The sequence below is a fragment of the Dermacentor andersoni genome, chromosome 3 (assembly GCF_023375885.2).
Source record: "Dermacentor andersoni chromosome 3, qqDerAnde1_hic_scaffold, whole genome shotgun sequence".
Classification (NCBI taxonomy): Eukaryota; Metazoa; Arthropoda; class Arachnida; order Ixodida; family Ixodidae; genus Dermacentor; species Dermacentor andersoni.
In genome coordinates this window covers 56,031,447-56,059,441 of record NC_092816.1, presented here as the reverse complement: position 1 = coordinate 56,059,441, position 27,995 = coordinate 56,031,447, and the positions used below count along the sequence as shown (strand labels likewise).

Sequence of the window (27,995 nt, the reverse complement as noted above, 5' to 3'; positions counted from 1 at the left end):
GTGCCGTTTTCCTTAAGGGCCCTGAGGAAACATTTCTGCTACCAGGAATCTTATACCTGCTGCTGCAACTTTTCTGCTGCAAACTAAAAAAAAAAGTTATTTGCACATTCTCAAGGTCTGAAATGAGCGCCGTGTTCAAAGGCAAAATATATCTTATCAGCATAGCACCAGTGACGAGGCTAGGACCCTCAGTTATGACAAGGCTATGCACCATATGCCATTACTTTATGCGACTGCAACTTGCCTCATTTAGAATTACTCATCACAATGAAGCAGTGTACATTTTTCTGTTGAAGTGTACTGCAACTTCACTTTCGGTGACAGCAGCCCTGCCGCATATGCGCCTTTATTTTTTTTCTTTTCGCTCCAAACCAAGTCCTAGAATATTTAGTGTGATAGGATAGGCCCATAAGGCTATCTGTCCACACAGCTCTTCACAGTTGGTAACAATACAAGGACTTGTGAATCTCTAAATACTCTGCATCGGTTTTGCAGTCTCACTTTCTACGCACCTCTTCCTCGAGCTGTTCTCATCTATGACGTTCAACTCGCCTAGTTTTGTTCTTCAGAGTTTTAACTTTCCTGTTTGTGTGCTTCTACAGCCTTTTAAAAGTGGGAAACAGCAGAAACATGTATCGGGCACACCACAACCTTTATCATGCTCGTAACAGCATCTACACACCATGCAGAAAATGTCCGCTGTGCGTGTCAAGTGGAAAATAAAAAGCAAGGCCGACTCTCACTGTTTGACCCAGTTCTCTCCAGGAAAAGAGTAGCCTTATGTCATAAATTGCCACAAGCATTTAGCTTGGAATGGCTGACGTGGTGGTCTGTCACAAAGCTGTGGCACTTCAGTTTTTCAACGCAGCTGATGACATGCGGCGCAAACAGTGCTGCTTCCAACTAACGTTGCCGAGACGGGAGACTTTGGTGCCACCATTATTTGTTTTGTGTGCTGAAACAGAGATTAAGCAAGTGTAAGCTGGAGACATCTCCACTTCCCAGGCAGGTGCGTTTACCGCGAGAATCAATGCTAGTGCTAAACGTGATTTCCTTCAGACTTTCAATGAAGTGCAGCTTGCCACTTGTTACCTCTGTCACCAGAGAAACTTGAACTCGCTTGTGTTCTTCGTGCAATGAACACCTGTCAGCTGGTGCTTGCAGTCACGGGCGTCAGACTTCGAGACTATATATGGAAATGCCAACAAAACTATTGTGGCTGTGTCAGAACGTACACAAGCCAAGCAAACACTCCATTATAATTGGACTATCGCTACAGTAACTTCGAAACTGCTGCACACCTAGTACAGTCGTCCATTCAAGATTAGGTGTGAACTGCACTGGTCAAATGGAGATGTCGCCATTTCACGAAGAAAAAAAAATATATAGGTATTGTGTTCAATACGCATCAAGAGCACTGAAGCTGTTTGTATGTATGTGTGTATACGTAACCCTTCATTGATATATGCATGTTTTTCCCAACCTAGGTATTCCTTGGAAAGGAAGCAGTGACCAGTTGTGTATTTTTGTAATGTGCCAGAATGCAGCAAAGAATAAAAAAATGTTTTGAAGACAGCGCTGTTTGTCTCCTTCACTTGTATGCTAGACCACTGTGTGATCAACTCCATTTTTGGCTCAAATCAGACAAGGAATGTAATACATTTCGTATATTTTTTCCTTATTGGACATCCGTGAAACAGGTACATTGTGCCTTCATGACTGAGGAAACAGTGGAGGCTGCACTTCCAGAGACAAGAGAAACGTTTCCTTGGGAGGCTGAACATTAATCTATGTGAAACACTTTACATGCACAAAGAAGGTTATGAACAACAAACGTTTCCAACAACTCTCATAAATAGCAGCCGTGTAGCTTCTCTGTTTGCACTATGGTAAACAACAATAGTCATCGATCAAACAACCACATCAAACGTGCCTAATAAAATGGGTCAAGACCGTCCATATACCCCACCAACTTTTGCTCTAGGGAGCCAATGACTGGCCACATATTGCACAACCCTCGCATACAATGCATGTTCAAACTCGACTGCAGAAACAAAGTGGTTTAACTACTCTGAAGATACCGTCAACAAGCAGCTACTATAGTTACAGCGCATTAGAGACTGGACCTTGCAGAAGTTGAAATAGGCATACAGGAGCAAATCTGTGCAGAGTAGCAGTACTACTTCAGTGAAAGAAAAAAAAAAGGTAATGCAAAACATGTCACAACCAAATGCAAACCGAGTGTGAGACTGACTGTCTACCTGTGACACATGAAAAAGTAGTCTATGATGAGCCATTTTTGCAAATATGTACTGGCAATAGGACTTGCACGGATGCTGCAACTAACAGTAAGAGAAAAACTGTGGCAACAGACGCAAAGTACGATTAAATTACACATTTTGTTGCAGCTTCCAGCAATTTGCCCACTGTCTCCCCCAGTGAGCTTTCACTGCAGACAAACATATTCAAAAAGTACAGTTAAAGCAACACTATAAATAGTTCAACAATATTCTCAATCATTGTACACACAAACACTCAGAAGGATTGGATGAAGAAGCACAAAGCTATAGCATGAACAAAAAATAAAAAGCAGATGATTGCAATATGTTCCTATTTTGGGTGAGAAAGTCTCTACAATGTCTTTATGTCAAGAGAATATCAAGTGAATAGGCCAACTGCATGGTTATGAACCTTCATTGAAAACATTAAGCTTAAAGGGACACTAAAAAGAGCAACTAAATCGGTTTAGAAACGTAGATGATCTTTTCAGAACTCTATTAGCATTTACCATGTGTAAAAAGGTTTACTTCCAGAAGCGATAAAGGGCAAACCATCCCTTCTTAATTTTTACTTGCAATTCTGATGCCCATGATCACAGCAGTGACGCCGTGGGCATCACAGCATTCATCGATGTGCAGGAAAAGTCTAGAAATGCAACACGACTCTTTTCTCACTTGAAAAATGCTGCACTCGCTTCAAGCAGATGCAAAAATATGCAATCAAACGCAACAAATGTTGGTGCCCGAATTTCAGGCGGTGTCACCTGCAACATGTTATCTGCGCAGGCGTGTTTCTCCGACCTGCTACACTGACTAGGAATGCTAGACTTGCTACAATGGCACTAGGAATGACCTATTTAATATACCGAAAGTGTAATCTCAACATATTCATTTTTCGTGTCCCTCCAGTAATGTCATCACTTAATGCTAAATGTCCGCCACTTGTAACCCTGTAAGGGGACTGGCGCGTCCCTGACTAGACTGTGCATGCCTTGCTTCTAGTAACATGGTTGAGGCAGCAAGTCTGGGAGGGAAGCCTGGAGGACATCTGTCCACATCTTCCCAGCAACAAACCAGGCGCTCCAACGATTTAACTACTGCATGATATACCATGCAACATAGTTGCACTTCACGAAGACACAGCAGCCTCGACCTATTTTAAGTAATGCTTAAAGTAGGAGCATTTCATTAAGACTAGCACTCTTTTGATCTGAAAGCTGTAGACAAGTCAGCTGGAAAAATAAACAGCATCTTGATCATTCCTGTTGCAAGTGGTTCCTGTATGCCTTATCTTTGATCAAGAATAAAGGGAGGTAACTGAGGGGCCCGATTTTTATTGATCATATCATGAGAAACCAACAAACAAAGACACCAAAGAAAACGGGAAATTACTTGTACTTACTAATTGAATTAAAGAAATGATAAATTAATGACAATGAAAGTGCATGAAAAAACAACTTGCCGCAGATGGGGAAAGCATAATATGAAGACGTGGGATCGTTCCGCACCTGTGGCAAGTTGTTTTTTCATCCACGTGCATTGCCATTAATTTATCATTTCTTTTTACTCAATTAATAAGCACAAGTAATTTTCCCTATGTTTTCTTTGGTGTCTTTGTTTGATGGCTTCTCATATGATTATCTTTGATCAGACAGATGATAATGCCTCTCGATTATTGTCTATCCCCTCAAAGGACCTTGTTTCAAAATGACTTTTCCAAAGATCACCACAAACGACCCAGTAGAGGTGCCTGCCTTGTAGATTATTTAACAGTTTGTGAAGATGAACCTTGTAGCTCTAAATGCCACCCTGATAAAGTACTGATAGACAGCACACACAAAGTGCCTAGATGATGATACTACAATATTGTTAGTATGTGTTTATCAGGAAAAGTCATAAGAAGTATGCATCTTGGAAGCTTATAGCATCGGAAAATATCAAGAAAGCATTAACCATTTAAACTTCCTGTGCAGATTGGCACTTGGTTCAGGTCTGAGCACTAAAAATATTGATCACGTGAGAGTAAAAGAGATCACCATGAGATCAACGTGACCCTCATCGACCTAGACAGAATTGGTGGACATGTTCCGCATGACTCGCCCACATTCAATTTTGGTGTGCGGTGGCACGGGCTAAAGGCACTAGATGACGTGACGACATGTGAATATGCTTAATGTGTAGCTTCCATTACACGGCACAGCCATCAACATGTGCACTGGCAATGTCAGGCATTGAGTTGTTAAAGAAGTGCCCCCCCATCAAAGAGGTGTGTGAAAGCTTCCATGACTGAAGGACACTGGCATTACACAGGTAATCTTTCTGGACAACATGCATTAATTCCTAACAGACCTACTGCAGTGTCTCCGTGGTCTTGTCACTGGCCATTCTGCTGCTCAACACAAGGTCATAGGTTCCATTCCCAGCCACAGCAGCTACACTCTGACTGCATTAGAACGCGAGAACGGCTGTGTTCCAAGATTTCGGTGGAGTTAGAAGCAACAATAGGTGGTTAAAATCAACCTACAGCCCTTCACTATGATGATAATCACAAACTAAGACAGTCTTTGAATACAAGTCTACTGCTGTAAATTCTCGGAGGGAGAATTTGCAAGGAGCCCAAAGCACTTTGTTAAGAAGCTATACTTACTGCTGGACTTGTACAAGTTTTCTTACTATGAGAATGGTGTGCTGAACTAACCTGGGCCAAACCACAACGCTAACAATCGAACAGCATTGAACAATGTGCGACACAGCGACAACAATACTAGCGTTCAAACAAGCTTTGTAGCTTTGTACATGACTCATGCAGACGTTTTCAGCGCAATTCATTCCTGCACTTCCACACCATCACTGCAGCGAGAGTTTAAAGGGGCCCTGAACCACTTTTTATCGAAGTGTAGAAAGGCATTTGAAGTCCAAATAGGTTATTTCATAAATACTTTGCGCAAAAAGTACTTCAATGCATTCAGCATGTGCGGAGTTATTGGCAATGAAACACGGCTTCCGCTGTGCTCCCATTCCTTCTTCAATGTCTTGCACTGCGAAGGCTACAGTGCAGTAAGGCATGCCTACAATGCTCCACCTTCTAAATGTCACCGTGGCCTGCAGTTCAAATTTGATTTTGGATGTTTACGCAAACACCACAACTTTTACCTTAGGTGCCTATGATGCATAAGCTAAACGCGGTTGTTCTTAGTGAGCCGCAGTGCGCTTAGCCAGTGGACTCGTGGTGGCACCCCGTTACAGCCACGATATCTACACCATGTAGTCGACCACAGCCTGATGTCAGCTATTGGCCAATAGCAGCCGTCTAACGGAATGACGAAATAAAGAATCCAATGACGAAATAAAGCGTACGGAAGAGAGTGAGGACAGGGCCTTCTGTTGAAAAGAGAGCGTTTGAGAGAAAAATGACATCGCGATCCGCTTGCGAGCTCCACGCACCGCGTTCAACAGCAAAACTTGACCGAGGTGTTCACAGTAGCGTATGCTACCCACGGACTATGCTACTTCACCAAGCCCAAGAGGTGGTTCAAGTCCCCTTTAAGCAAGCTTTGCTCCACAATACTCAAGTATTGTAATAATCTACTATAGTACACTTTGAAAACTATGAATAGAAGAGAGGTAAAGGAAAGCGGTAGGTGATATAGCTTGTACGTATATATGAACTGTCATTGTTTGTAAATATGTGAAAGCAATGGTCTGCATCTACGCTTCAGACAACTTGCACTGATGTGTACATACAAATAGGGCGGTATACAAACATGACTTTGAAACAATTTGCACTTTCCGGCAAAAGTCAGTGACACTAACAAAAGCAAATTCAATTAACTCCTATTAGCCATGTCAACAGTGTAAGTTTCATGTTATTTAGGCAAGACATGTACACATGTCATTAAAGTGCAAGAAACCTAATCTATAGTTGTTACAAGCGATAGCTTGTGCAATTCCGACAATGGGATGCTGCAACAGGAAGCCCCATAATTTGACAATATCATAAACGAGCTACACTGTACAAGCCAAACACTGCAAAATAGGCATTGCAAGCATAACAGATAAAGAAAAACATCTGCAGCAGATATTGCAATTAGGCCTCCTCAGGTGGTTTGCTTATAGAGATGGACATTACATTCATGAGAAATCAGAGTTGATTTGGCTAATTACGAAAATTCAACTAATTAACGTTCATATTTCACTTTCGGACACATTTCTCTCACAGAATTGAAGCCAGGCAGTAGCGAGTTCATGTTTATTTAGCCAAAAATTTAGTTTCGAGGCGACCACCCACAAAGCTCTGTGAAAGACCAACGGTGCTTCCCTTAATTTTGTCCCACTGTGTGCAGGGGAGGCTTTAGTGTGAAAAATATTAACTGTTAATATGTAAATAACCAAATGAGCATCGTAATTTGTCATACAAATAATCAACCTGAACAGCTGTAATGTCCAATTCTAGCAATATTCTTAATATGTGTTCCGAGAAACACACAAACAAAACAAAGATTACAAATGGAATGGGTGGTATGCCTTAAACACAGCATACTTAAATGCAAACAGAGAAAGGTATTCCCTATCTTAGCCATACAGGTGCTGAAGACAATCGTTAAGTCGCCTGAAAAACTTCCAAAACTTGCTAAGGACGGCAGTCCATTTCAAATTTTAGTAGTAAGGAGTCCTTGTCTTTTACATTTAAACATTTCGGTGAGTTTCCTCTTTGGTCAGAAGATGGTCCACAGGAGAGCATCTACAGCAACTGCTTTTCAGCACGCCGTACCAAATATTTTCCGATATCATGAGGGACGTTCTGAAAGCAAGTTTCGTCATTTTTTCGGAAGAGAAGATAGTACACCAGGTGAAACAAACAATCGCCATAAGAATCCCCGCCTATTGCTGGTTCAATGATGGAAGAAGCGTCAGCGGAGGAGGAATGGCATATGCGCAGAGTGCTGAAGAAGAGAGAGTAGCAGCACACCAGCGTGCCCAGGGTTACTCGAGCATAAATCCCAATGGCAGACAGACGTGTGCTGACAACAGGGTTGCCATGGAAGATCTGGTAAGAATGGGAACCTGTTTCTTGCATTGAAAGCCGCACTCTGGGGACGTCGCTTCCAAAATAATGATGAGGTGGAGCAAGCTGTGCGACAATACCTTGCATTGCAAGGCACCGAATTCTACCAGAGAGGTTTTTTGAAATTGATTGCACGATATGACAAACGTCTCAATGTCAGTGGTGACTATGTGGAAAAATAGTGCGAGATGTACAGTTCATGATGCCATGGTGTAATTTTTTTTTGGCAATAAGGTTTCTGTGTGAAAATAAATGACGAAACTTACTTTCTAAGCGTCCCTTGTACAAGGTGCTAGAGTTCTGTCATTCTTAAACGAAAGCTTTGAATCCACAACACACGTTTAGAATCTTCAATAAGCTTTCTATTCAGGTGTGCAATACATATGCACATATTGAAAAAGAAACATAGGCTGTGGGCTGGGAATGCAAAAGATAATAATAGTAATAACCTGAAATTACACTTACACTGTAGCAATATATGTTGCACTCACACCGTTGCAATATACGGCAAGTGAAATTTTAAGCAATACCAGATGGGGGATGACTTCCGTACAGTCGTCCCATTATCAGAGGGAACACCCCATCTGTATTCAAGTGCTTGTGGCAACTTAAATCTGCAATGGAAGCCCACAGATTAACCTTTCATCAAGGCGCTAATATGGGCTGGTTGGTCTGTTATACCACGGAGATCCTAAAAAGTAATATACAAAGACAAGGACAGACATAATAATGAGAATGCAGCACTGTGTGTTGTCATTCTTATTTCTGTCCTCTTATTAGTGCTATTTAGGACCTTTCATCATTAGCTGTTGTATAGGTCAGACCATTTTACAAAAGTGTTGGAGTCACGGGTTGTTACCATGGGTGTTTTCTAATGGTAACCGCCAATGCATAATACCAAAAGGTCAATTCATATACAACACTGTTGAACAGGTGCATTCGGTGTTTCGCAACCTCTGCATTAGTGCACCGAAACTTAAAAATCGTTCATGTAACAGCCCAAGTTGGTGGTGCTCATAAACGGAAAATAAAACTGCCTATACTAACTGAGGCATTTTCCCATGAGAGTGGACATTCTTGCAAGTGCCGTGAATAATTTCACAAGAGCAGAAAGTAACATGTGGTCAGTCACCCACCTAACAGATCGAACTTTTCCTTCATTTGCTTCAAAGACCTCAGAAATGACTTTGCAGACTACTAGAGGGTCTGCAGACATGGATCTGAGAACACTGCACTAGAGAACAAAAGTTGCTTGCAAATGCAACACAGTGTACAAACTAAGTTGTAAGAGCACATATCTGTGACTTTTGATTGAAGTAACTTGAGAGCTTTATGCCTCGTATGTCGTTACGTCATGTGATGTTCCAAAAAACTAGAAATAAAAGGTGAGTACCCAGAACTAGCCCAACTTCTTTTCCATAAGCGCTCACATGCCCCAATGAAAACAAAAATCCTTGTTAAAGTGCACAGAAATCATAGATGCTTTCGTTCTCTGTGCTGTCGGTACATCCAAGCGTGGAAACTTGCCACATGACAATGAACACGAAGTGAAGTATGTTTACTTTTACGTTACAAGATGAAGCAGCAAAGCCTCTAAATCACTGCACGTGACAAACAGCATTGGTGACAAGCCTGTCCACAGCAACCCAGAATTTGGCCAGGAGAGAAATTGGATGTCTCTATTGCAATCTAAAACTGCAACAGCACACAGAGATGTTGATCAAGACAGAGGAATAGATAGGCCTTGTACTGCATGGGCTTTATCCACATTTTTAGTAAACTGTCTTATTTCTGTGCAAATGAGAAAAGCACCAACATCTTGAGCTGCCTTGCACACTGCGAAACTGCATGAACATCTGTAGAAACCGCCCCCAACAACATGTGACATCTTTGAAATGCTGTACCCCCAGAAGCTTTCTACTGCTACTGAGCTTTCCCCATCATCCTAACCACATAATATTTCTTTGAATTTTGCAACAAGAGGCAATAGCGAACAAGACGGCAGTTGACATACTGCAACCTAAAACCTGTCAGCAATAAAACTGAGACTTTACTCAGTTGAGCAGTGATTTACAGGCGCCACTGCTAGCTAGCTGCCTTACATTTGTTCAACTGCAAGCCGATCAGCAGTAGCAGCAGTCGAAACCCGGGCCACTATGCGACACTGCTTGGCTGCACACTGATCAACAAATGTTGGCCTAGAGCAGAAGAACACAACAAAGCCTTGGACGGGCAAACAGAGGGGAGGGTCAACCAAAAAAAATATCAGTGCATGCTCAGGAGTGAGACGACGCGTCCCCGGATCCGCGCACACAAAGCAGGGAGCGGCAGGCGTGTGTGAACGCTTGCCACCGCTCGCTGGATGCCTTCCTGCGGGCGGCCCGCCGAAGCAGGAACTGTCGCTCCTTCTCCCGGCGCCGGATCTCACGGACCAGTGTGTGGAACACGTCATCCACAAAGTGACGCAGAGCGGCTGAGGTCTCGTAGAAGGGGCAGTTCATCTGTCGTGCCAACGCCTGCCCTTCCTCGGTGGAAACCTAAAATTGAAGAGGGCAGAAACGTTACTATGCAGTGCTTGCTGGACAAAAGATGAAGCAAATTCACTTGACGATTATGAGACTTCCTAATGTGAAATTTGAGCACAGCTCTACACGCGTCTTCATTTCGTGATATATATTGGCTGGTGCAGAAATCTGTCTCGTGCAGCTCATTCCAAATGGAGTGAAGTGTGGCGCGACTGCCTCACTAATCGTGAGACAATGAGAGGCAGCACGTGGCTGACACCTGGTTGCTATTCACAGCAGCCACCGCAGACAGACCTCCTGCTCATGTAATGCTGTGGTGAACAGATGACGCGTAGAGTGCCTCGATGTGCACACCCCTGTGAATGAAGCGGAGGCGAGTGAGTGCATCGAGGCACCTTAATGACATGTGCTACTCTGGTGCCATCTCATAGTCATCGTTGCCATAGTCCTTTTGGGGCACTACGTTTTTCTTCACATGCTTTCACTATACCCTCCTCCTCCACTTTCAGCCTCATGGTTCGGCTGCACCCTCCTCCTTGCGTTCTCTTTGCTCTCGGCATCTTTCATTGCCCACTGCACTCTGCGTTTACCCTCATCTTTCGCTGTGCTTGTTGACTTGGTTACGAGGTACAATGCCAACGCTCGTCGCAGAAACGGGCGCCTAAGAGCTGCGTTCTAAAAGAAACAAATAATGCGATGCCAGGAAAGCATAACACAAGGACATGCTGAGCACATCGTCTAGATCTATACTTGTGAATCTTCGTCAGAAGGATACTAAAGACCAATGTAAAATGCTAGCTTAGTCTTCTAAAAATTCATCAAGAGGTTACTTAGTTGCAGCGGAAATCGCAACCAAAAGGACAGCACAGTTCTACAACTGCCAGAGATCAACAGGATCCTTTACACAGATACATTTCTAAGCTTTCTTATCAAAAGCTTTCTAAGCTGTGCTAGTGATTTTGGAGGTCGTGATTCACCAAGCGCCACTGCCTGCTTCAAGTCAGGCCCATACATGGGGGGCCACAACATTTCCACAAATAGCCTCAACAGAGAGCTATTCAGTAAGTTGGCTAGATAGTGGCAAGCCAGATAGTTCCGAAACTATACTAAGCAATGCCAATGCTTCAATAATACCATCTTTTCTGGTATACTATAAGTTGCACCCCCGACTTTTCGTGCATTTTGAATAAAAAACTTGGTTTACAGGATACACCTATTTTGGCACACACACATTTTTATTTCGTTTACACGGGCCTATTTTAGCTCGGGCGGCATGACAAAATGTGATTACGTACACTTATCGCAGAATGTTGTACTCTGCCATTTCCTAGCACTAAATTTCCGTAAGCAAAATTTTTACGATTTGCAAATTCTAGCAAAATAAAAGTTGAACCAACAAGCCTTTTAGATGCACCAAACAGACATTAATTACACTTCCCTCGAACTCATTGAAGGCCTCATCCTCCGGCGCAATGTCAATATGTTCAGCCATCTTGGCAGGCAGTACCACTGGGTTATCATTGACACCTCTGAATAACTTGTATAAGCATTTTGAAGCACCGTCGCTGGCATTGCCTCTACGGTGTGGTGTGCTTTGGACAAATGTACGAACAAGAATCGCATCACGCGTCATACCTGAAATACCTACCTTGGGCATAAAGAGCAAACAGTGGTTATGCTGGATTACCGAAAGTTCTCACAAGGCGACCGATGGTGATGACAAACAAGTTTTTTTTTTTTTTTTTAACAGGCCTAAGTCGGGCACCACAATAAAACAATGTAACAATGAAAAATTGTGGTGCCTTTTGCTTACCGTATCTATCCGAATCTAACCTGCACCTTTATTCGGAGAAAATGGGCTCAAATATTGCCTGCACGTCACAATCGGATGCGAAACTGAAACCGCGTTCGTGGCACTGGGAGCAGCCTACTGTCAAAGTTGTCAAACGCAGCATCAGCACCATTGCAAACTGGCGACAGCACGATTTCGTGAAGGTTGTTGTCAGTTCATTTTGTGCTTGACCAAGATCTTGAACGGTACTTTCGGCCAATAACTTTCAGAAATATCACTTTCGAGAGATTTAGTATGACTCGGCACCAGATGTGTTGGCAGAATCAGCCACAGCGTTCCTGTCACTGTGCCAAGCTAGCTATCTGTGCACAGTGCCAGGAACGCTATCGGATGCATACTTTGACAAGTACGACCCAGAGTCTTTCGAAAGTGATCGTAGCATCTAAATGTGATCCCTCGAGAATACCACCTCTGTGCGCTTGGTATATGTGGTCACCTAAGCGCAAGTGGCGACAACATGCCGCTTTCATTATGAAAACTAAAAAAAAAAAATCTTGTCTTTCAAGGTAAATCCCACCAGTCTCATTTTTGTGATCGCAGATGTAGGGGTGCATGACATATTTTCATTCATGAACCGGCAGCATGTTACATTAAGGTGCACATTTAATTTATTACTTTAAGCCCACAAAAATTTGGTGCACATTAGATTCGGGTAATTACAGTAGTTAATGTGGTATTCCTATAGGTTTAATGTGCTTTTAAAACAGAAGACACTATAACAGCAAACTAGTGCGTGGGTGTATGGGAACTTCAATCACGGAGGCACCTAGTATATCGCGGAGGCCATGATAGTCGCACTGCCTATACAGCGAGCCCCAAGAGCTAAAATCTATCACTATGGTCGCTCCACTGCTAAAACAAGATTTAATTTCTTTCAGAATGGTGCCATGCACGGTTTTTCGTACTTGTGAGGAAATACGGGTATATTGGTCATGCTAGCTCGCTTGGTTTTATGCATTTATAAGATGCACCATTCTATAAGACGCACGAACCAAATTTTTGAAAAAAAAATACCGTCATACACCAGAAAATACGATAGTCAGCTCCTTGTTGTTAGTGGTTCTGACTTTCTGCTGCCAAGCACGAGGCTTCAGGTTGAATTCCTCATTGTGGAGGCGACATTACAATGGGACCAGAATGTAAATTGCACTCAGGTATGAAACCTAACACAGCAAGTAGTACCAGAAGTACATGTTGCTGGGCTAGTCGGTTCATATTACTGAATAGACCATAAATATGATCGCTTTGGCACAAACAACGAAGGACAGAAGAAAACAAGGAGAGCACCCCCTTGGCACACCCCTTGTTCCCTTCTGTCCTTCGTTGTTTGTGCTTTGTTGTTTGCGCAAAAATGATCATATTTATGGTCCACTCGGCAAGTAGTACCATCTAATAATTAAACTACAGTTGAGCTTTGGTATATCAAACACCGTGGGGATCACGAAATAGTTCAATATAGCCAGAATTCCATATACAGAATGACGTAAAAATGTGCAAGTTAATGAATAAATCACTCATGGAGCAGGAAATACTCACTTGAAGCGTCAGACAATTTATTGCTTTGGGTTAAACAACTGCAGCAGCATAGCTTGCTTCTTCTTGGCGACCACGTGCCTAACCAGGGCTTCCTCTACACAATCCAACCTATCCCCGAGCGCCAGACCAATGCCTTCTATAGCAGTGCAGTAGTGGCTTACAAAGGCCAAGGCAGCCACAACCTCCCTCGAAGTCAGGAGTAGGGTAAAATCAGTACTTGTGGAATCGTGTTTGGCAGCCTCTTCATTACCCTGATTGACATTAACCTCTGCAACAATCTTTGCATCTGTCAACTCGACTGTGCTTCCAGTGGTGTCACCACAGACTATGTCACCAGTTACCCATGCAGTACATGGTATGCCGAAAGCTACAGCGATGATCTACTTCTTTGTTCCATTCTTGACGCGTCGATAACCTCCAGCTTCACAGTAAATGTCAGTGATGTTCACTTCTTCCAGTTTGCAGTCATCGCAACACCGCATGCAGCAACAGACTGACCACACCACAATAACTACCCCTGGCCTCCCTAGTAGTGGCACCAAGGAGGAGTTACGAGTGCCAAATGCACTGTGCTGTCAAATGAGCCAAGCTGCTGCCTGTGTGTGCCGTTATGCTCAAATAGTGCTTCTGGCGTGATTAATGCCGAGCGTGTAGCCTAGCGTAGCAATTGTAAATGCTCACTACGCCACTAACTTTGAAGAGTGTTGAGGGAAAGCCTGTTGCCAGAGTGCACTCGATCAAACGGCACTTCTGGCGCCATTGGTACACGAGTGTAGCTTAGCCTGTAGCAGTCGGAAACGCCTACCGTGCCACCACTATCTTCAAGTACAGTCAAACCCACTTATAACAATACCGCTTTTAACAATATATCGGATATAGCAATGGACAGCCGCGGCACCGTCACCTTTGCAGTGTGTTCTATGGTAAAATAAACCGCTTATAACAATGCTGTCATACTAGATTGTCGGTTATTACAATTAAATGTAGTCATTTGGAGCCAACCCTCACAGAAAAAAAACGCGCAAACGCAGCGACCACGCCAGCCAAACTACTCCGCCAAAAGCGCGCGCGTGTATGCGGAGCCGCCCGCACAGGGGTGGCGAAAAGCTCACGTGACGACGCATGCGAGGAGAATGGGGTGAGCAGGAGAAGCAGGAGAAAAGACCGACGCTTTCCTCTGGGCAGAGTAGGAGAGGGAAGGAAGGCATTTCTTTTGTTGCTTTTCTATCGGCACACGGGGAGCAGTCCATTCTGAGGGCGTGCCGCTCGTTGAAAACGCGTCACGGCAGTTGAGTGTGGACTGCCCCATCTTTCCCATTCTCCTTGGTTCCTGCTTCACCAGTTGGACGTGTTCCGAAGGCAGCGTACAGTGTCAAAGCACGTGCGTTGCCAGCGAGGTTCTCGTCATCTGCCATCACCATTCTTGGTCCTACTGGTTCTGCAAGCCCATCGGATCCCCCCCAGAGTTCAACGATGGAGGATTCTTCTTCAGGAAGCGCGGCCAACGTGGCTCAACTGGATCAACTGCCGCAGAAGAGAAAGCGAGCGACAATATCTTTGGAAACGAAGCGAAACATTTTGAGAGAGCATAGAGGTGGTGAAAAAGTGTGCAGCTGGCATGTCACTTGCCGTCTGTGATCTCTCTTTGCAGTTGTTATGCTTTTTTTCGTGCAACCCGTTTATAACAATTATCGGTTATAACAATGAAATTTCCATGGCACTTGAACATTGTTATAAGTGGACTCGACTGTCTGTTGTGGAAAAGCCTACCGCCTCTCACAAGAGGGGACACGGTCTGTGGCGGAGTTCGATATATCCATTTCACACCTGGCCCCGTTTGATATAATAAGCTAAAAATGCATGTGATTTTTGATGTCATAAGGGAAGGGTTTGGTATACGCAATAATTCAATATATCCATGTTTACTATATAGAGGTTCAACTGTATATAATAATGTAACACACTATTGTCGGATGTTTACACGGGAAAGTGATCTTGTGGCGCTTATACAACATGCTCAATGAATGTGAAAATGTGAGGTAAGCCCCAAGTTTTGACATCATTCACGCTGTTCCATGTATAACTTGGCATGCATCACTTACTTTCTGGCTCAAAGATTTTAAACAATGAAGTTGTACGGAAGACTCAATTTTGAACATATGGCATTTAGTATCAGCTTGATACTGTCACTAAAAGTCTTGCTGAAATATCTAACATCATGAGTGGCAGCAAGAATGATCCTCCTAGGGAGTGTGCTGCTAAGGTACTATAGCAAGGTTTGGCGACTACTGCACTGACAACAAAAATGTGAGCTATGTGATGTGAAACTTGTTCTGTGGTTCTGAATTTTGAATTAATGTGCATGTACAGAGTGTAGCCAGCACATGAATTATTCCACACATCGTTCACAATGTCGTCCACTGTTTTAGCGGGTAGCCACATGCTATACTCTTATAAAAGCTGCACTGTGCCAAGATTTTATAAAAGAAAGTGCGAGTCATGCGCAAGTAAAAACATTATCAGATAGCCATTTTCCACCCTGCTCCTTTTGCTCCTGGTAGTTAGACAAAAATCTGCTTTCCAAGTAAGGTGATTTAGCTGCTATGACAATTAAGAACTCAACATTAGGTAAACTATTATGTCTCTGTCATGTTATTCAGCCACATGTGCCTTCATTGTCATGTCATGGTCATGATGCTGTTTAAGCCAAGTTTTAACTTTCCTGTTGCCGCAACTGGTGATATAACTCAAGTCAATGTGCACTGGGTAACGGTCACACCAGCCACTGCGCTACTGTGCGATTTTCCCACTCGGCAAATTGGCAGTATGCGTGGCATAGAATCAAGGTGTGGTGGTGTCTGCACATGTATTTCAGACACTACAGCGGGCAATCCTCCCATGCAGTAAATCTGGCAGGCAAAGCAACAGTCTTTTACTGCGTGGTTTTCAGAACAGCAGTGGTTCTCAGCCTTCTTGCAAAAATAATTCTTTGCCCTCTTGGATCAGTGAAGTGTCACTGCCGTTGTTGTGGTCATCATCATGCTGGCATTGTCATATTCATCATCGTGTCATCTTTCTAGTTAGTAGAAGAGCACAGAAGTTTAGAAATTTGGGACGTTAAGGCAAGTCGGGAGAGCATTCACACAAAAAAATTTTGTCCTGCTTTTCTTGCTTTTCAAAGCAGCAGTCAACTCCATAATTATGGTACGAAGCCTCAGTTCCTCGAGCGTACAAGTACAGTACAGTTGATATGTTCCTGTTACGTACGTTTTCCCAGTGCCAACATTCGCAATCGAGAACACAAAAGATGACCCAATACAGTTATGCTCATTTTTACCTGTTCATTTGTTGCTGGAAAATACTATTTTTAGGCAATAACATTATATGATATGTCGTCAAATTGCGATCGTATCATACGCTTTCTGGACGCCAGATTCTATGTAAGTACAGTATACAGTAAAACCTCATTAAACCGTGCCCGCTTAAACAGTAGTTTCGTTTTAAAAGCAGTAAAGTCAAATCCCCGACTCAGCGGCCATTCAACATAATGTGTTTTGTATCCGCATAAACCATACCAGCTTATTGCGTACGCATTGGTTAAAACGTAGCGTTTCAACTTTTCGTCGTGCAAACACGGCGGTGCGTCGTCTCTATCGTGTGGCCCGGCAGAACAACAAGCACCAGAGATCGGAACAACGGCCTCCAAGCGCCCTGTGCGTTTGTGCGTGAGGCCACATAAACATGAACATCATTTTGACACCGTCCCAGAAAGCGTTATGGTGTCGTGCAAGCGAGGACTCGCGTCATGCTGAAGCTCAGGTAAAAAAGACGTAGGGTGCTCGGCATAGAAGAAAAATTAGACATCGTCCGTGCTATCGAACGTGACACGAAGAGTCGGCACTGGCACGCGACAAGGATCTGCTGTTGACTATGGTGTGTGGCATCTGGAATGCGAAGAAGTTGCTCGGCAGCGCTGCTGCGACCGCGAAGACATGTCGGCTACGAGGTTCGACTTTTCGCCATCGTTGTCTCTGTTGTTGCCGAAGTGTCGACTAGAGACAGTGATGAGGACGACACGGAAAGCGACAGCACGGGCGATTCAAGCCCAACAGTGGCATAAGCTGCGCATTATGTCAGCCTCATGAACGCAATCGTCGCGACGAGAACAGGGACGCGATAACGTAACTCTATTCCAAACGAAAAGTATTCCAAACTCCGGCACCCGGCAATGAAAAAGGCGCCCCTGAAATTCTGCAGCACTACTGCGCCTGAGCACGGAAAATATGTAACGCCAACGAGGAATCTGCCATGCGAGTGTTTGCCGAGAAGAGGGGGCCGGCTGAAAAGCTGGCACGCAGGTTCAGTAAATTTGAGACCGCTGTCGTTGTGCTAGGCCACCGCAGCATCAAACAAAAATAACACTTTTGTTGCGCGAAGTGAATAAATACTGCATGTCTTTTTCCCTTTTCATCGCACTCTCTCCGAGTTCTGTTTTTGACAGGTAAGTGGGTGATCTCATGCTATTTCGGTTGAACGGTACTACCGTTCTGTACGTACTTTTTCCAAGCTACGGCCAACTACGGTTTAACGAGGTTTCACTGTATAGCTGCCTGCCACGGCGGCTTCACTGCAATACGCACCCGCCGGTCTCATGCAAAAACGCCGGCGCGTACTCAGTTTCGCATTTCGGTAGCAGCAAATCTCCGGAGTCATCGCATGCGGCATTCACAACTATCACCACCAATCCTACTGCGATAAGCATCTTCGCTTATCTGTTTCACAGCGCATGGTGCCATGGGAAGTGTAGCACATGCTTTTGATACGCGGTAACCGAAACGCACCGGCGTTCCCTGCTGCAGACTACAATCGTATGCGTTTTCCGGGTGCTAGATCCCCCGTGAACAAGAAAAGGCAGGAGGCGCACGCGATCACAAGCAGTACATAGCGGCCCGTCTCACCTGAAAACAATGGAGCGCACACTTTCTTAGTCTGGTACTAGCAAATCTCCGTACGGGTCATTGCACGCTTCGTTCACAGCTATCGTCGCCTAACCTATTGTGATAAGCATCCCACTTATCTGTTTTACAGCGTGTGGTGCGTGGTGGGCGATAATCCAAATGCGCCAACGTTCTCCGCTGCAGGGGGGCGCGGTGTGAGAACTACAACTCGCTTCGGCTGCATCCGGCGTCGCCCGCCAGCTCCATTTCGTTTCGGTTTCCCGTCACCCACTTAAAACACCACGCAATAGGAAAACAACAAAACATGTCTCGGGCCGCCGGAGCACCACCATCTCACTGCGCGTCGGCGTCTCTTGCCACAACGATCCGCGCGACGCTTCCCGTTAAGTAGATGTCAATAATAGTTAGTCTGTAAAATTTTTAGTTACTTCGGACTGCACGTTTTCCCAGTCAGTATGTTTTTTCTCGTGGTCTTTTCCAAACATACGAACAAGGTTCTACTGTACAGTATGACAGCACCTTCTATACGACCCATGCACAACAGGTCTTTGGACGTCAAAAAAGAAAAAAGAAAGGAGTCATCATGTCACCGAAAGCAGAGGTAGCGGTCACACATACCACAAGCAACTTAAGAGCCTGCCAGACAACTCAGTGTAGGGGTTGAAGGGTCATACAGTGAATGCATCATTGAAAGCTGCCATATTGGCCCTCCCAATTGTTCGCTTCTCTTTGGAAATGCAGGGGGCACCCTCTCTCTTGTTGTCCTGGCAAGTGCTGAATTGACTCAACTTTTGGCAGCACAGCCATAGTGTATGTGCATGTGCCAGTGTTATCTGGTACCCTTAGACTGCCACAACAGGTTTTGATAACATGATGAATTTCCTTTTCCATGCCCAAAGCCATGCTGCATTTGGGACACATCTTGAACTGGATGAGATAAAGGTTACGTAATTATCTATCGTACACTCAGGAAATCGAGGCTCCGTAGGATAATTCAGGGTCGATGGTTCTGAAATAAGCCCATCAAACGAGACAAAAGTTGACATTACTTGCTTCGATGAGTTCGCAGTCAGAGAAATCGCTGATTTCTGCTGATTTTCATTCGTACAATAAGCTTGAAAAGTGCTGGAGACTTCAAGATGTTAGAGGAGAAGGCAGGTTGTCTTTCAAGCTCCCTGCTTTGCGTCACAAAAATAAAAGCTTGCATCTGGATGTGTGCTCGGATTGCACGAGCGAGCATGTGAAATCAGCAAGAACCTCTTCATACAGAAGCAGACTAGTACAGCAGATTTCAGTTAATTCAAGTCAGGTTAATTCAACTTTTTGGCTAATTTGATCCCGACCGAAGTTCCCAGCCAGTGGCCATGCATTTTCATGGGTCAAAGGTTTGTTATTTTTATCTTAAAATTGAAATTTGCCAAATAAATATAACTTGACCAGTCAGCAAGCATGTGCCATACCCTTATGGTGACGCCAATAACGACCCCTCTAGTGGCAACGACTGCCTTGGCAGAGCTTAAAGGGACACTAAAGCGAAACAATAAATCAGTTTAGACTAATGAAGCATTGTTTCAGGACCCTGCAGGCAGTCACTTAAAAAAAATTGTTTGATTATTAGATGAGAAAATGAAGGTCCAAGTATCAGTATTTGAATTTCGTGCCGAAACCCCAGCGCCGGTACGTCAGCGTGACGTCAGGGATTCCAAAGTGTGTTCTCGCATTTGGGCCGTGTTGGCCGAGTAAAGGTTCCCGAAACTTGCCATGTTTAATATTTGGTTCCTTTAGAACACAATGTAGTCAATCTGTACCGCTATATATGATGAGTAGGCCCTAGAAGATGCCATAAAAATCCATGACGTCACAGCCACCAGGTGCGGGAACTTAAGTAGGCGTCGCCACCCGTATTTCGTTCCTGCGCTTTTTCTGGCTTACCAAACGTCTTATCGTTGTAAGAGTGGTGTTTTTGGTGTCGTAGAAAGGTAATTTACTGATGCAGAAGAAATAATTTTTCACTTTAGTGTCCCTTTAAGGAACAGTGAATACTTTGAACACACCATCTCCTGTCGAAAATGTCTATTTTCCGCCTACCTTCCAGAAAATTTCCACACAATAACAGTAGCTATACAATGTCCAAGTACAGTATTAAGAGCACAGCTCTTAGGTACCCGTTCCTGGTTTGAGTGTCGGCACGTGTGCCACTGCTGGCACGTTGGTGTCCCTCGGCATAACCACGCGAACACGCTCGTGCCACTTTTCGCACGTTTGTCGTCGTCTTCCACAACTGGCTCCGACACCACTCATCATGCCAGCATTACCATACTGCCCCTCCCTCTGCGAAGGCGCTGACCGTACTGGCCCACTACCAGTCAGTGCGGTGATTTCGGTCTCAAATTATTTGCCTCAATATATTGCAAAATGAAAACAAGTCTAGAGCTGCAGTATAATTTCGCATTAGGGAGTATTTCAACTGCTGGACCCTTTTTTGTCGCCCAATTCTAATGCGCGTCTTTCGTTTTCCAAAGAATATAGGCTGAAAATTGCCTGGGCAGTGCAATTGGATACACAATCAAAATCGGCTTCACGGTGTTCATAGGCCTTACCACATAACACAGCTGTATTACAGTGAATCTGGTCATACAAACCATGTGCTGAAGCTAACATTAGTGAATCGGCAGCCATTATAAAAAAATCTGTTGCACGTTAGATTTCTACTTTGTTTAAGAGCTTTAATGTAATTTCTACGTGAATCTTCTACTTTGGGCACATTGAGAGTGGGTGCCTGTTTTAGTTAGGAGCGTATTAGACTTGGGCAAATATTGTCAAATGATTCAGTTGTGTGTTTTGGTGTCTTTCTGCCCCTTGTTAAATTAGACCCGCTGGATAATTCAATCAATTTTGTCAGTCCTGTCAGGATCGAATTAACAGAGGTCGACTGTACAAAAATTTTATGTAGATGCATGAAGCTGCAGCTTAACAGATCTGACACCTTTCAATTTGCCCTTCAGATGAATGACTCAGCACGTCCTCTTGAGGTTGGATGAATGGAGACATCCTGCATTACATTAAACATAATACAAATAAAAGCAAGCTTACCTGGCGAGAACTTTCCAGGTCACATTTGTTGCCAACCAGAACCATGGGCACAGACTCTGAACAGCGGACACGCTCGATCTGCTTCCTGCACTCGGCAGCTTCCTCCAGGCTTCTACGGTCGGTGATGGCATAGCATATGACAAAACCTTCCCCGCAGCGCATGTACTGGTCCCGCATAGCTGTGAATTCAATCTGGAAAGTACATACAAACAGCTTAGCAAGATAAATGACCCCCCATATTGGCAGTCAGACAGATACAATTATTCACAAAACATACCACATACTACTTAAAAAAAAAAGTTTTTGTTTAGAAGTCTATGTTTGTTTGTTCGATGTCTAGATGTCTAAGTTTTGTCTATTAGATGGCTACTACAACGTAGTTACAACTTTATGTTTGCTGTACGGCCCTACCCATAGCTTTTCGCCATCCCGCGTGTTTGTTTGCTTTTTGGAAGGGCTTTTCAACATTTTTGAGAGTTTTACAGTGCACACAGCACTCATGTGGGGGTGTCGATAGTTCATGGAAGTGCCGCTGTTCCATTTGCGGCGGCACCCTCAGAATAGCGGCGTTTGCGGGCAGCATCAATAGTTCACGGAAAAGCAGACACCGCTCACATGTCTTCTTTTCCAGTAGCTCTTTAGTTTCATGCGTTCGATTTGACTGCCGGCCATGCGCTACTTCTTCCATGCTTCCTCAGTCGTCATGAGTGCTCCGAGTTCACTAAACATTCGGCACTCGTTCATAGAAGCGTTAAAGAGAGCTGCCGTCCTTTATGCTGAAGAAACAAATAACTGCGCAGTGGGCCACAAATTTGGTGTTTCTTCATGGGTAGTGCGAGAGTAGCAACTGCAGCGAAGCAAAATTTTCACCTGTGATGGCAAGCGAAGAGGTTTCCGTGGGTCGAAGGCGGGACGCTTTCCGGAGCTGGAGGTCAAGCTTGCGGCGTACGTCGCTGAAATGTGTGATCGGTCCCTGCCAGTGACGTACGACATGGTCGTGAGACAAGCCTGGATCTTCGCCTTTTAAGGACCTGCTCCGCCGTGAGTACGAGTGGCTCGCGGCTGAAGACCGTAAGCCAACCGGACATGTCAAAAGAGCCTTTCTGACGACTGTGTGCGGTTGGGTGCTTTCGGCGTGAACTTATGTATGTATACAAATGCACTTATGTATGCAAATGCGGAATTTCGCTGGATGACGATGTGCTGTGGGACCATAGCAGCAATGACGATGGCATCACTAGTGAGGACGATGGCACAAGTGAAGACGAGTAGTCCAGTGACCATGCCAGCTACTAATAAATTTTTGTTATGGAATGCGCCCGCGGGTATGTCCTTCTTTTTTTCCCTTTCACACGCAATATGGGGGGGGTCAACTTACAATCATGTAAATACGGTATTGACAGCACTTCGAAATATGCTATTTGGATGTGGCTACTATCCATTGGTCAAGCTGATGGAGGATAAACCCGGTGTGCACCACATAGCATGGCCAGACAGAAGCACATGGGCCCGAGAGCACACTCCAGCCTTTTTGTGCACATGGGCAACGTTGCGCTATACTGGCTATACGCATCACAGTTAGATGCAGCTGCATCTGCTGCGTAGTGTAGACACTGTGGCCACCATGGGGTGGTGCAACGAGCCCACTCGCTGAGAATAACCGTGTGCTCCGAGTGGTCTCTGTGGGTGATGTGGCTCCAGGCGCGTGGCGAGCTGGCCTGAGCGCCAACATCCAACTGGAACATCGGTCTGATTCCCAAGTTGCACATCTTCGAGGTGTGTCGCCATCATGTTCAGAGCTTGTTAGGAGCCCTTTCAAAGAGAGTCCAGAATGTGGCATCCTTCGCTTACCCAATGTGGGCACTGCCGACATACTCACAAAAGTGAACATCGAGACGACGTTTAATTCAACTCTCAGAAATTGTGTGATTGTCGTAGAGATAAGTGCGATAGGAAATGAGCTACTTGCCACTCAGTGCGAGAAAATACAGCCGTGCATAGCTATCTAGTACACTATAACACAGCAAAGGGATGAGACACCGTGAACTCAACCATAAGTTGAGGAAAAACCTCCGAGTTGGGCGCATCATCATAGGCGCCAAACTCGGGAAGTACAGTCGCCAACCGATAAATCAGACACCGATAATCCATACATCCTCGGTGATTCAGACAGCTTCGCGGCACCGCCACTGGCCCCACATACCTAATGTGTAAAGATGACCGATATATTGGACAATCGCCAACTCTACATTCAATTATCCAGACACCGTCCCTGGCTGTAGCATACGCCAACTCTGCCGCCATTATCTCCTCTGGCAACCTTGCTGAGACATGAAGTATGGCCTCAGAGATTGCACACTCAATGGCAAGCCCTGAGGTCTTGCCTGGTCGCCGCACTATGCCTCAGATTTAACTTCAAGTACCGATCTTGGAGGCTTTGCCTAATGTGTAAAGATGACCAATATTTTGGACAGCCGCCAGCTCTACATTCACTTATCCGGACGCCGTCCATGGTTGTAGCATACGCCAACTCTGCCGCCATTATCTCCTCTGGCAACCTCGCTGAGACATGAAGTATGGCCTCAGAGTTTACACACTAGATGGCAATCCCTGAGGTCTTGCCTGGTTGCCGCACTATGCCTCTTGAGGTTTAAATGCAAGTGCCGATCTTGGAGGCTTTGCCTGAATTGTGAAGTCGCATCAACATCACGATCATCACATCTTTTTCCAGCACTCCTGCCATCCTGTTTGTTGGGTTTGCCTTGTGGAGAGCATTCTGCCATGCTGTGCTTATTTGTTTAGTTTGCATTCCAGACAGTGCAGTGCTGGCTCCAAGAAGTCTTTCTCACGAAGTTATAGATAGGCTGCATCAAACTGCACCAACGATGCCTTCGCAGTCCGACTCCAAGTGAGTCTTGAGTCACAGTCCGAATGAGCCCAACTCTGCAACTGAAGAGGCTGAACTGCCGCCTACCACAACGAGCTCAAATGCGGACATCATTGATGACTTGCTAGGCAGCAGTGTGCCAATTTCCGCCACCGTTAGATTTGAAGATATTGCAGACGTCGACAGTGCGGTTTCATTGTGTACCGAACTGAACGATGACAAAATAATTAAGCAAGTTCACTGTCAAACAGAGACTCTGACTTGGATGATGATGTGCCATGTGCTCCGGAGCCTTCCACATGCGGGTCTGACTCAAGCCTTTGCAGTCCTTGCATCGGCGTACAGCAAAACTCAAAATTGGCAGAAATAAAGACGGACTTGATTGCATGTAAGCGGAAGTGCATGCAGCAACACATCGACCACTTGTTCCGTGCCCAGGGGCCTTAAAATATAAAGTGATCTTTTTTGGATACACTCGTCTTTTTAACATTTGATAGTTCGGATTTGTTTACATTCCCCATGGAGTCCAAATTATCGGTCGTTGACTGTAGTGGCGTCTATGTGAACATCCCAAATCTAATTTGCACTGCGCCCCACGGCGACGTTCAATAGGCAGAGAGTTGTGAGCAAACTCTACTCCTTCAAAGACTTCGCAGTCCAAGACATTGAAAAAGGAGTGGGAGCATTGTGAAGATTATCAAGAGCAATTTTTTAATGTTAATATTTCCGCTGCAAAGTACTTCTTAAATAGTCTATCTTAACTTCAAATGCATTTCTTGACTTCGATAAAAGGTGTTTCAGAGGCCTTCCATCTCATGATGGTGGCACTCCTGTACCATCTAATACCATCAAGAGACTAACAGCTATATTGCAGCAGTCTAGTGGCTGCAACAAAAGTGTGTGCATGTCAAATCACAAATACCACCGAGGCCAAAGACGGACAGCACAGGGAAAGCATTGACTGAATTGGGCATTTGGGGTTCGGGCATAGCCATGTATTATTGGCAAATTTGCTTTGCATCTTCCCGAACACCACTTTGCGACTGCCAGCTGCTGTCTCACATGATGGGCGGTCTTGGAGACGATGAAAACCAGGGCAGCTTGAGGTCATGCATGTAATGAACTCGCAGGACACAGAGGCTTGGAGAAAGCCTCAAGCAGAGCAGGAATGTCTTTAATTCAAAGCGAAATGTGGTTCAGAACTTTAGCAAACGGATTGTAAATGCGAAATGAAGCAGTGTTGACACCGCTTTTTCTTGCAGCGATGTGCGCCAAGGAGGGTGGTGAAGAGTTCGCCAAGAAACTCAAAGTGGAACAGTGTAGATGTGCAGCGAAGACCGGTTTGGAATACGAGGGGACGTTTCCTTGTTAATGCGAAACTTAGTGCTGATGCATTGTCACGACTCAGCAACGAAACTAAACACATACTATTTACTCGTGCAAACAAGTATTTTTTAGAGTGGCTTCATGAAAGGTAACTTCGGTTCGGTGTGTAGCACGGGTGATAGACTGTGGTCTCTGTTTCTATCAGACGTGTCTGTGGTGTTGGAGTGCCACAGGTTATGTTGACTGAGGCATTTCCCTGCGAAAACATGCCCAACTTCATCGTGCACTCAATGCTTGCAAATGGTCACTCAACATGAGCAGCCATTCCTCACATAAATTAAAGAAAGCCTCACTTCAACCAATTTCCACGGTTTATGGGATCTGCACAACTTTCTTCACTTGATTTGTGGATGCTGTTCAAATCATGCATTGAGCTGCACTCCAACTTTACTCGTTGAAAATAAGTTCATTAATGTCAGTGGCTTCACATAGTATGACCCCTTTTAATAGCTGCACCCCGATTTAATGAAAGGCACAAGCTCCCTCTATTTCTTGCCACACAACCTCTTCCATATACAAGAGAATGGAAGTCATTGAGCATCAACTTGCTCAGAAAGGCTTATTAAAATAAAAATACCTAAACATAGTAGCCATACCTGGCCAGCAGTGTCCAGTATGTCCAATAGGGCCACTTCTCCATCAATGACCGTCTTTTGCTGGTAGGCATCCTCTGATCACGGGGAAACACAGTGGTGTCAATATACCTCCAGTGAAGAAAAAGTAGGCTAAAGATTGTCCAGCAGAAGACACCAAGTAATTCACACCATATATATATATATAGTCAAGTTATGAAAATGGGCACGACATCTCTTCAGTAACATTAACTCTAACCATGGTGGCCAGGAATACCACTCAACTGAAACATGTTTAATGTGATAACACAGAGAACAACACAAACAGCCCCTTGCATATTCCGACTTGACGACTACCTGATAACGTGCATTACACTTCCATTTTGCAACACAACGACGGCATTATCTGCAAGATAGCAAGCTGCAGTGACAGTAAATAGCCACTCTTGCCTTCCCTATTTATATTTTTCTGTCACGAATACATAGTATGCTTGAGCGTTTATCCAGACCTGGGCAACAAAGGTAGCAAAAAGGTAGGCAACAGGCAGCCACGAAATTTTTTGTTCATGTACTGAACAAATCAAAATAGGTGACAAGTGAAGGCCACCTAGCTTTAAGTCCCATTATACATGTTTCACTGCGAGGCACATACAATTAAGCCGTAGATGGTGTGCCGGTCATACACACTACTGCACATAAATTTGGCCCTGCGATTGCCGACGGCATAGAGGCGTCCGCTTTGAGAGAGACAGTCAATTGCTGCATTGAAAGACGTCCCTGTTCCCCAATACAACATTTTAGTTTTTATTATTGAACCGCAACGGGCACAAAATACGCAAATTTGTAGTTTGTATTCAAATTGAAAGAAAAACAAAATTACCGATGGTCGGGTCGTGGTATTCCAAGAAGCTGTGAGTCACGAACTGAAGTGTCAGAGCTGCAAGGAAAGAGAAAATATCCAAAAGTGAGCGCGCAAGATAATCAGGCGTCGCCAAGACCGCGGCGTACAAGAGCGCTCCGAAAGAACGAGGAAAAAAGAATAAAAAGAAGGAGAAATGAGCGTAAACTATCGTCAGGCGCCACCGACGCAAGAAAAACAAGGCAATCGCGCGACATAACTTCCGCGCGGGCGGGGGCAGGTAAACAGTAGCACCGCGTTGAGTCACGCGTGTCCGATAGAGCGCGACGTTACATACATGCGACGCAGTCAGAGAGAAATGAGACCCACCGCTTTTTCCCACGCCACCATCGCCAAGCACGACGATCTTGTAAACGCGAACACCGCCCTTCTGGTTCGACGAATGGCCAGCACCTCGGTTCGTCGTTTGCACCATCTGCGAGCGTCGGGATCGACGAGGCGAAAGATGTCTCAGCTGTTCAGGAAGTTGGCAGTTTCCCACGGCCTTTCGCGGGCCTGTCCTTGCGCGATAACTGAAGGCTACCACGCTTTGGAGCGAGAAAAGGGGCGCCCAGTTCTTACCTTCACTAGATGGAGACCGGTCTCTTGCCGTGAAAACTAGGACCTAGGCGAGACGAAACGGCGGAGAAAGGTTTCGCGCTCCGCTGCCGGAGTAGTCGAAATAGAGTAAACACCGCAGTAAGCCTAGCGCACTCCTGCGGATCGAGTAAGCTATCGTTGGGAATGGTGGGGGAACAGAAAGTGACTGATACGGTGTTTCTCCTGAGACGAGAGGAACGCCAGAGATACCGGTATTAAGAAAGATAAGAACTGGCGATCTGGCTGTAAAAGAGATTACATATTTGAGCTCTACCCGCGCGACGACCAGCTGAGAAACAACTCTCCGTGAATCCCCGCAGTCTGCGGTCCTAATGCTTTCTTGT

At 44.8% G+C, this 27,995-nt stretch overlaps 1 protein-coding gene across 1 annotated transcript; it reads right to left on the bottom strand.

The window, feature by feature from the left end:
- Positions 1–1,652: 1,652 nt before the first annotated feature.
- On the bottom strand, positions 1,653–27,995 carry LOC126520818 (GTP-binding protein Rit1-like). The gene is made up of 6 exons (XM_050169612.3): positions 27,634–27,995; positions 27,382–27,487; positions 27,034–27,090; positions 26,178–26,251; positions 21,309–21,500; positions 1,653–9,881 (listed from the first exon to the last, which is right to left on the bottom strand). Exons 2-6 carry the CDS (start codon positions 27,485–27,487, stop codon positions 9,621–9,623), a joined length of 690 nt encoding a protein of 229 aa, XP_050025569.1. The 5' UTR covers positions 27,634–27,995; the 3' UTR covers positions 1,653–9,620.

Excerpts from the sequence above, each read along its gene's own strand:
- LOC126520818 (XM_050169612.3), bottom strand. The coding sequence starts at position 27,487 with ATGGTGCAAACGACGAACCGAGGTGCTGGCCATTCGTCGAACCAGAAG. Across the intron at positions 27,091-27,381 it reads TGGTGGCGTGGGAAAAAGCG|CTCTGACACTTCAGTTCGTG; the intron begins GTGGGTCTCATT and ends CTTTCCTTGCAG. Across the intron at positions 9,882-21,308 it reads ACCTGGAAAGTTCTCGCCAG|GTTTCCACCGAGGAAGGGCA; the intron begins GTAAGCTTGCTT and ends CTTCAATTTTAG.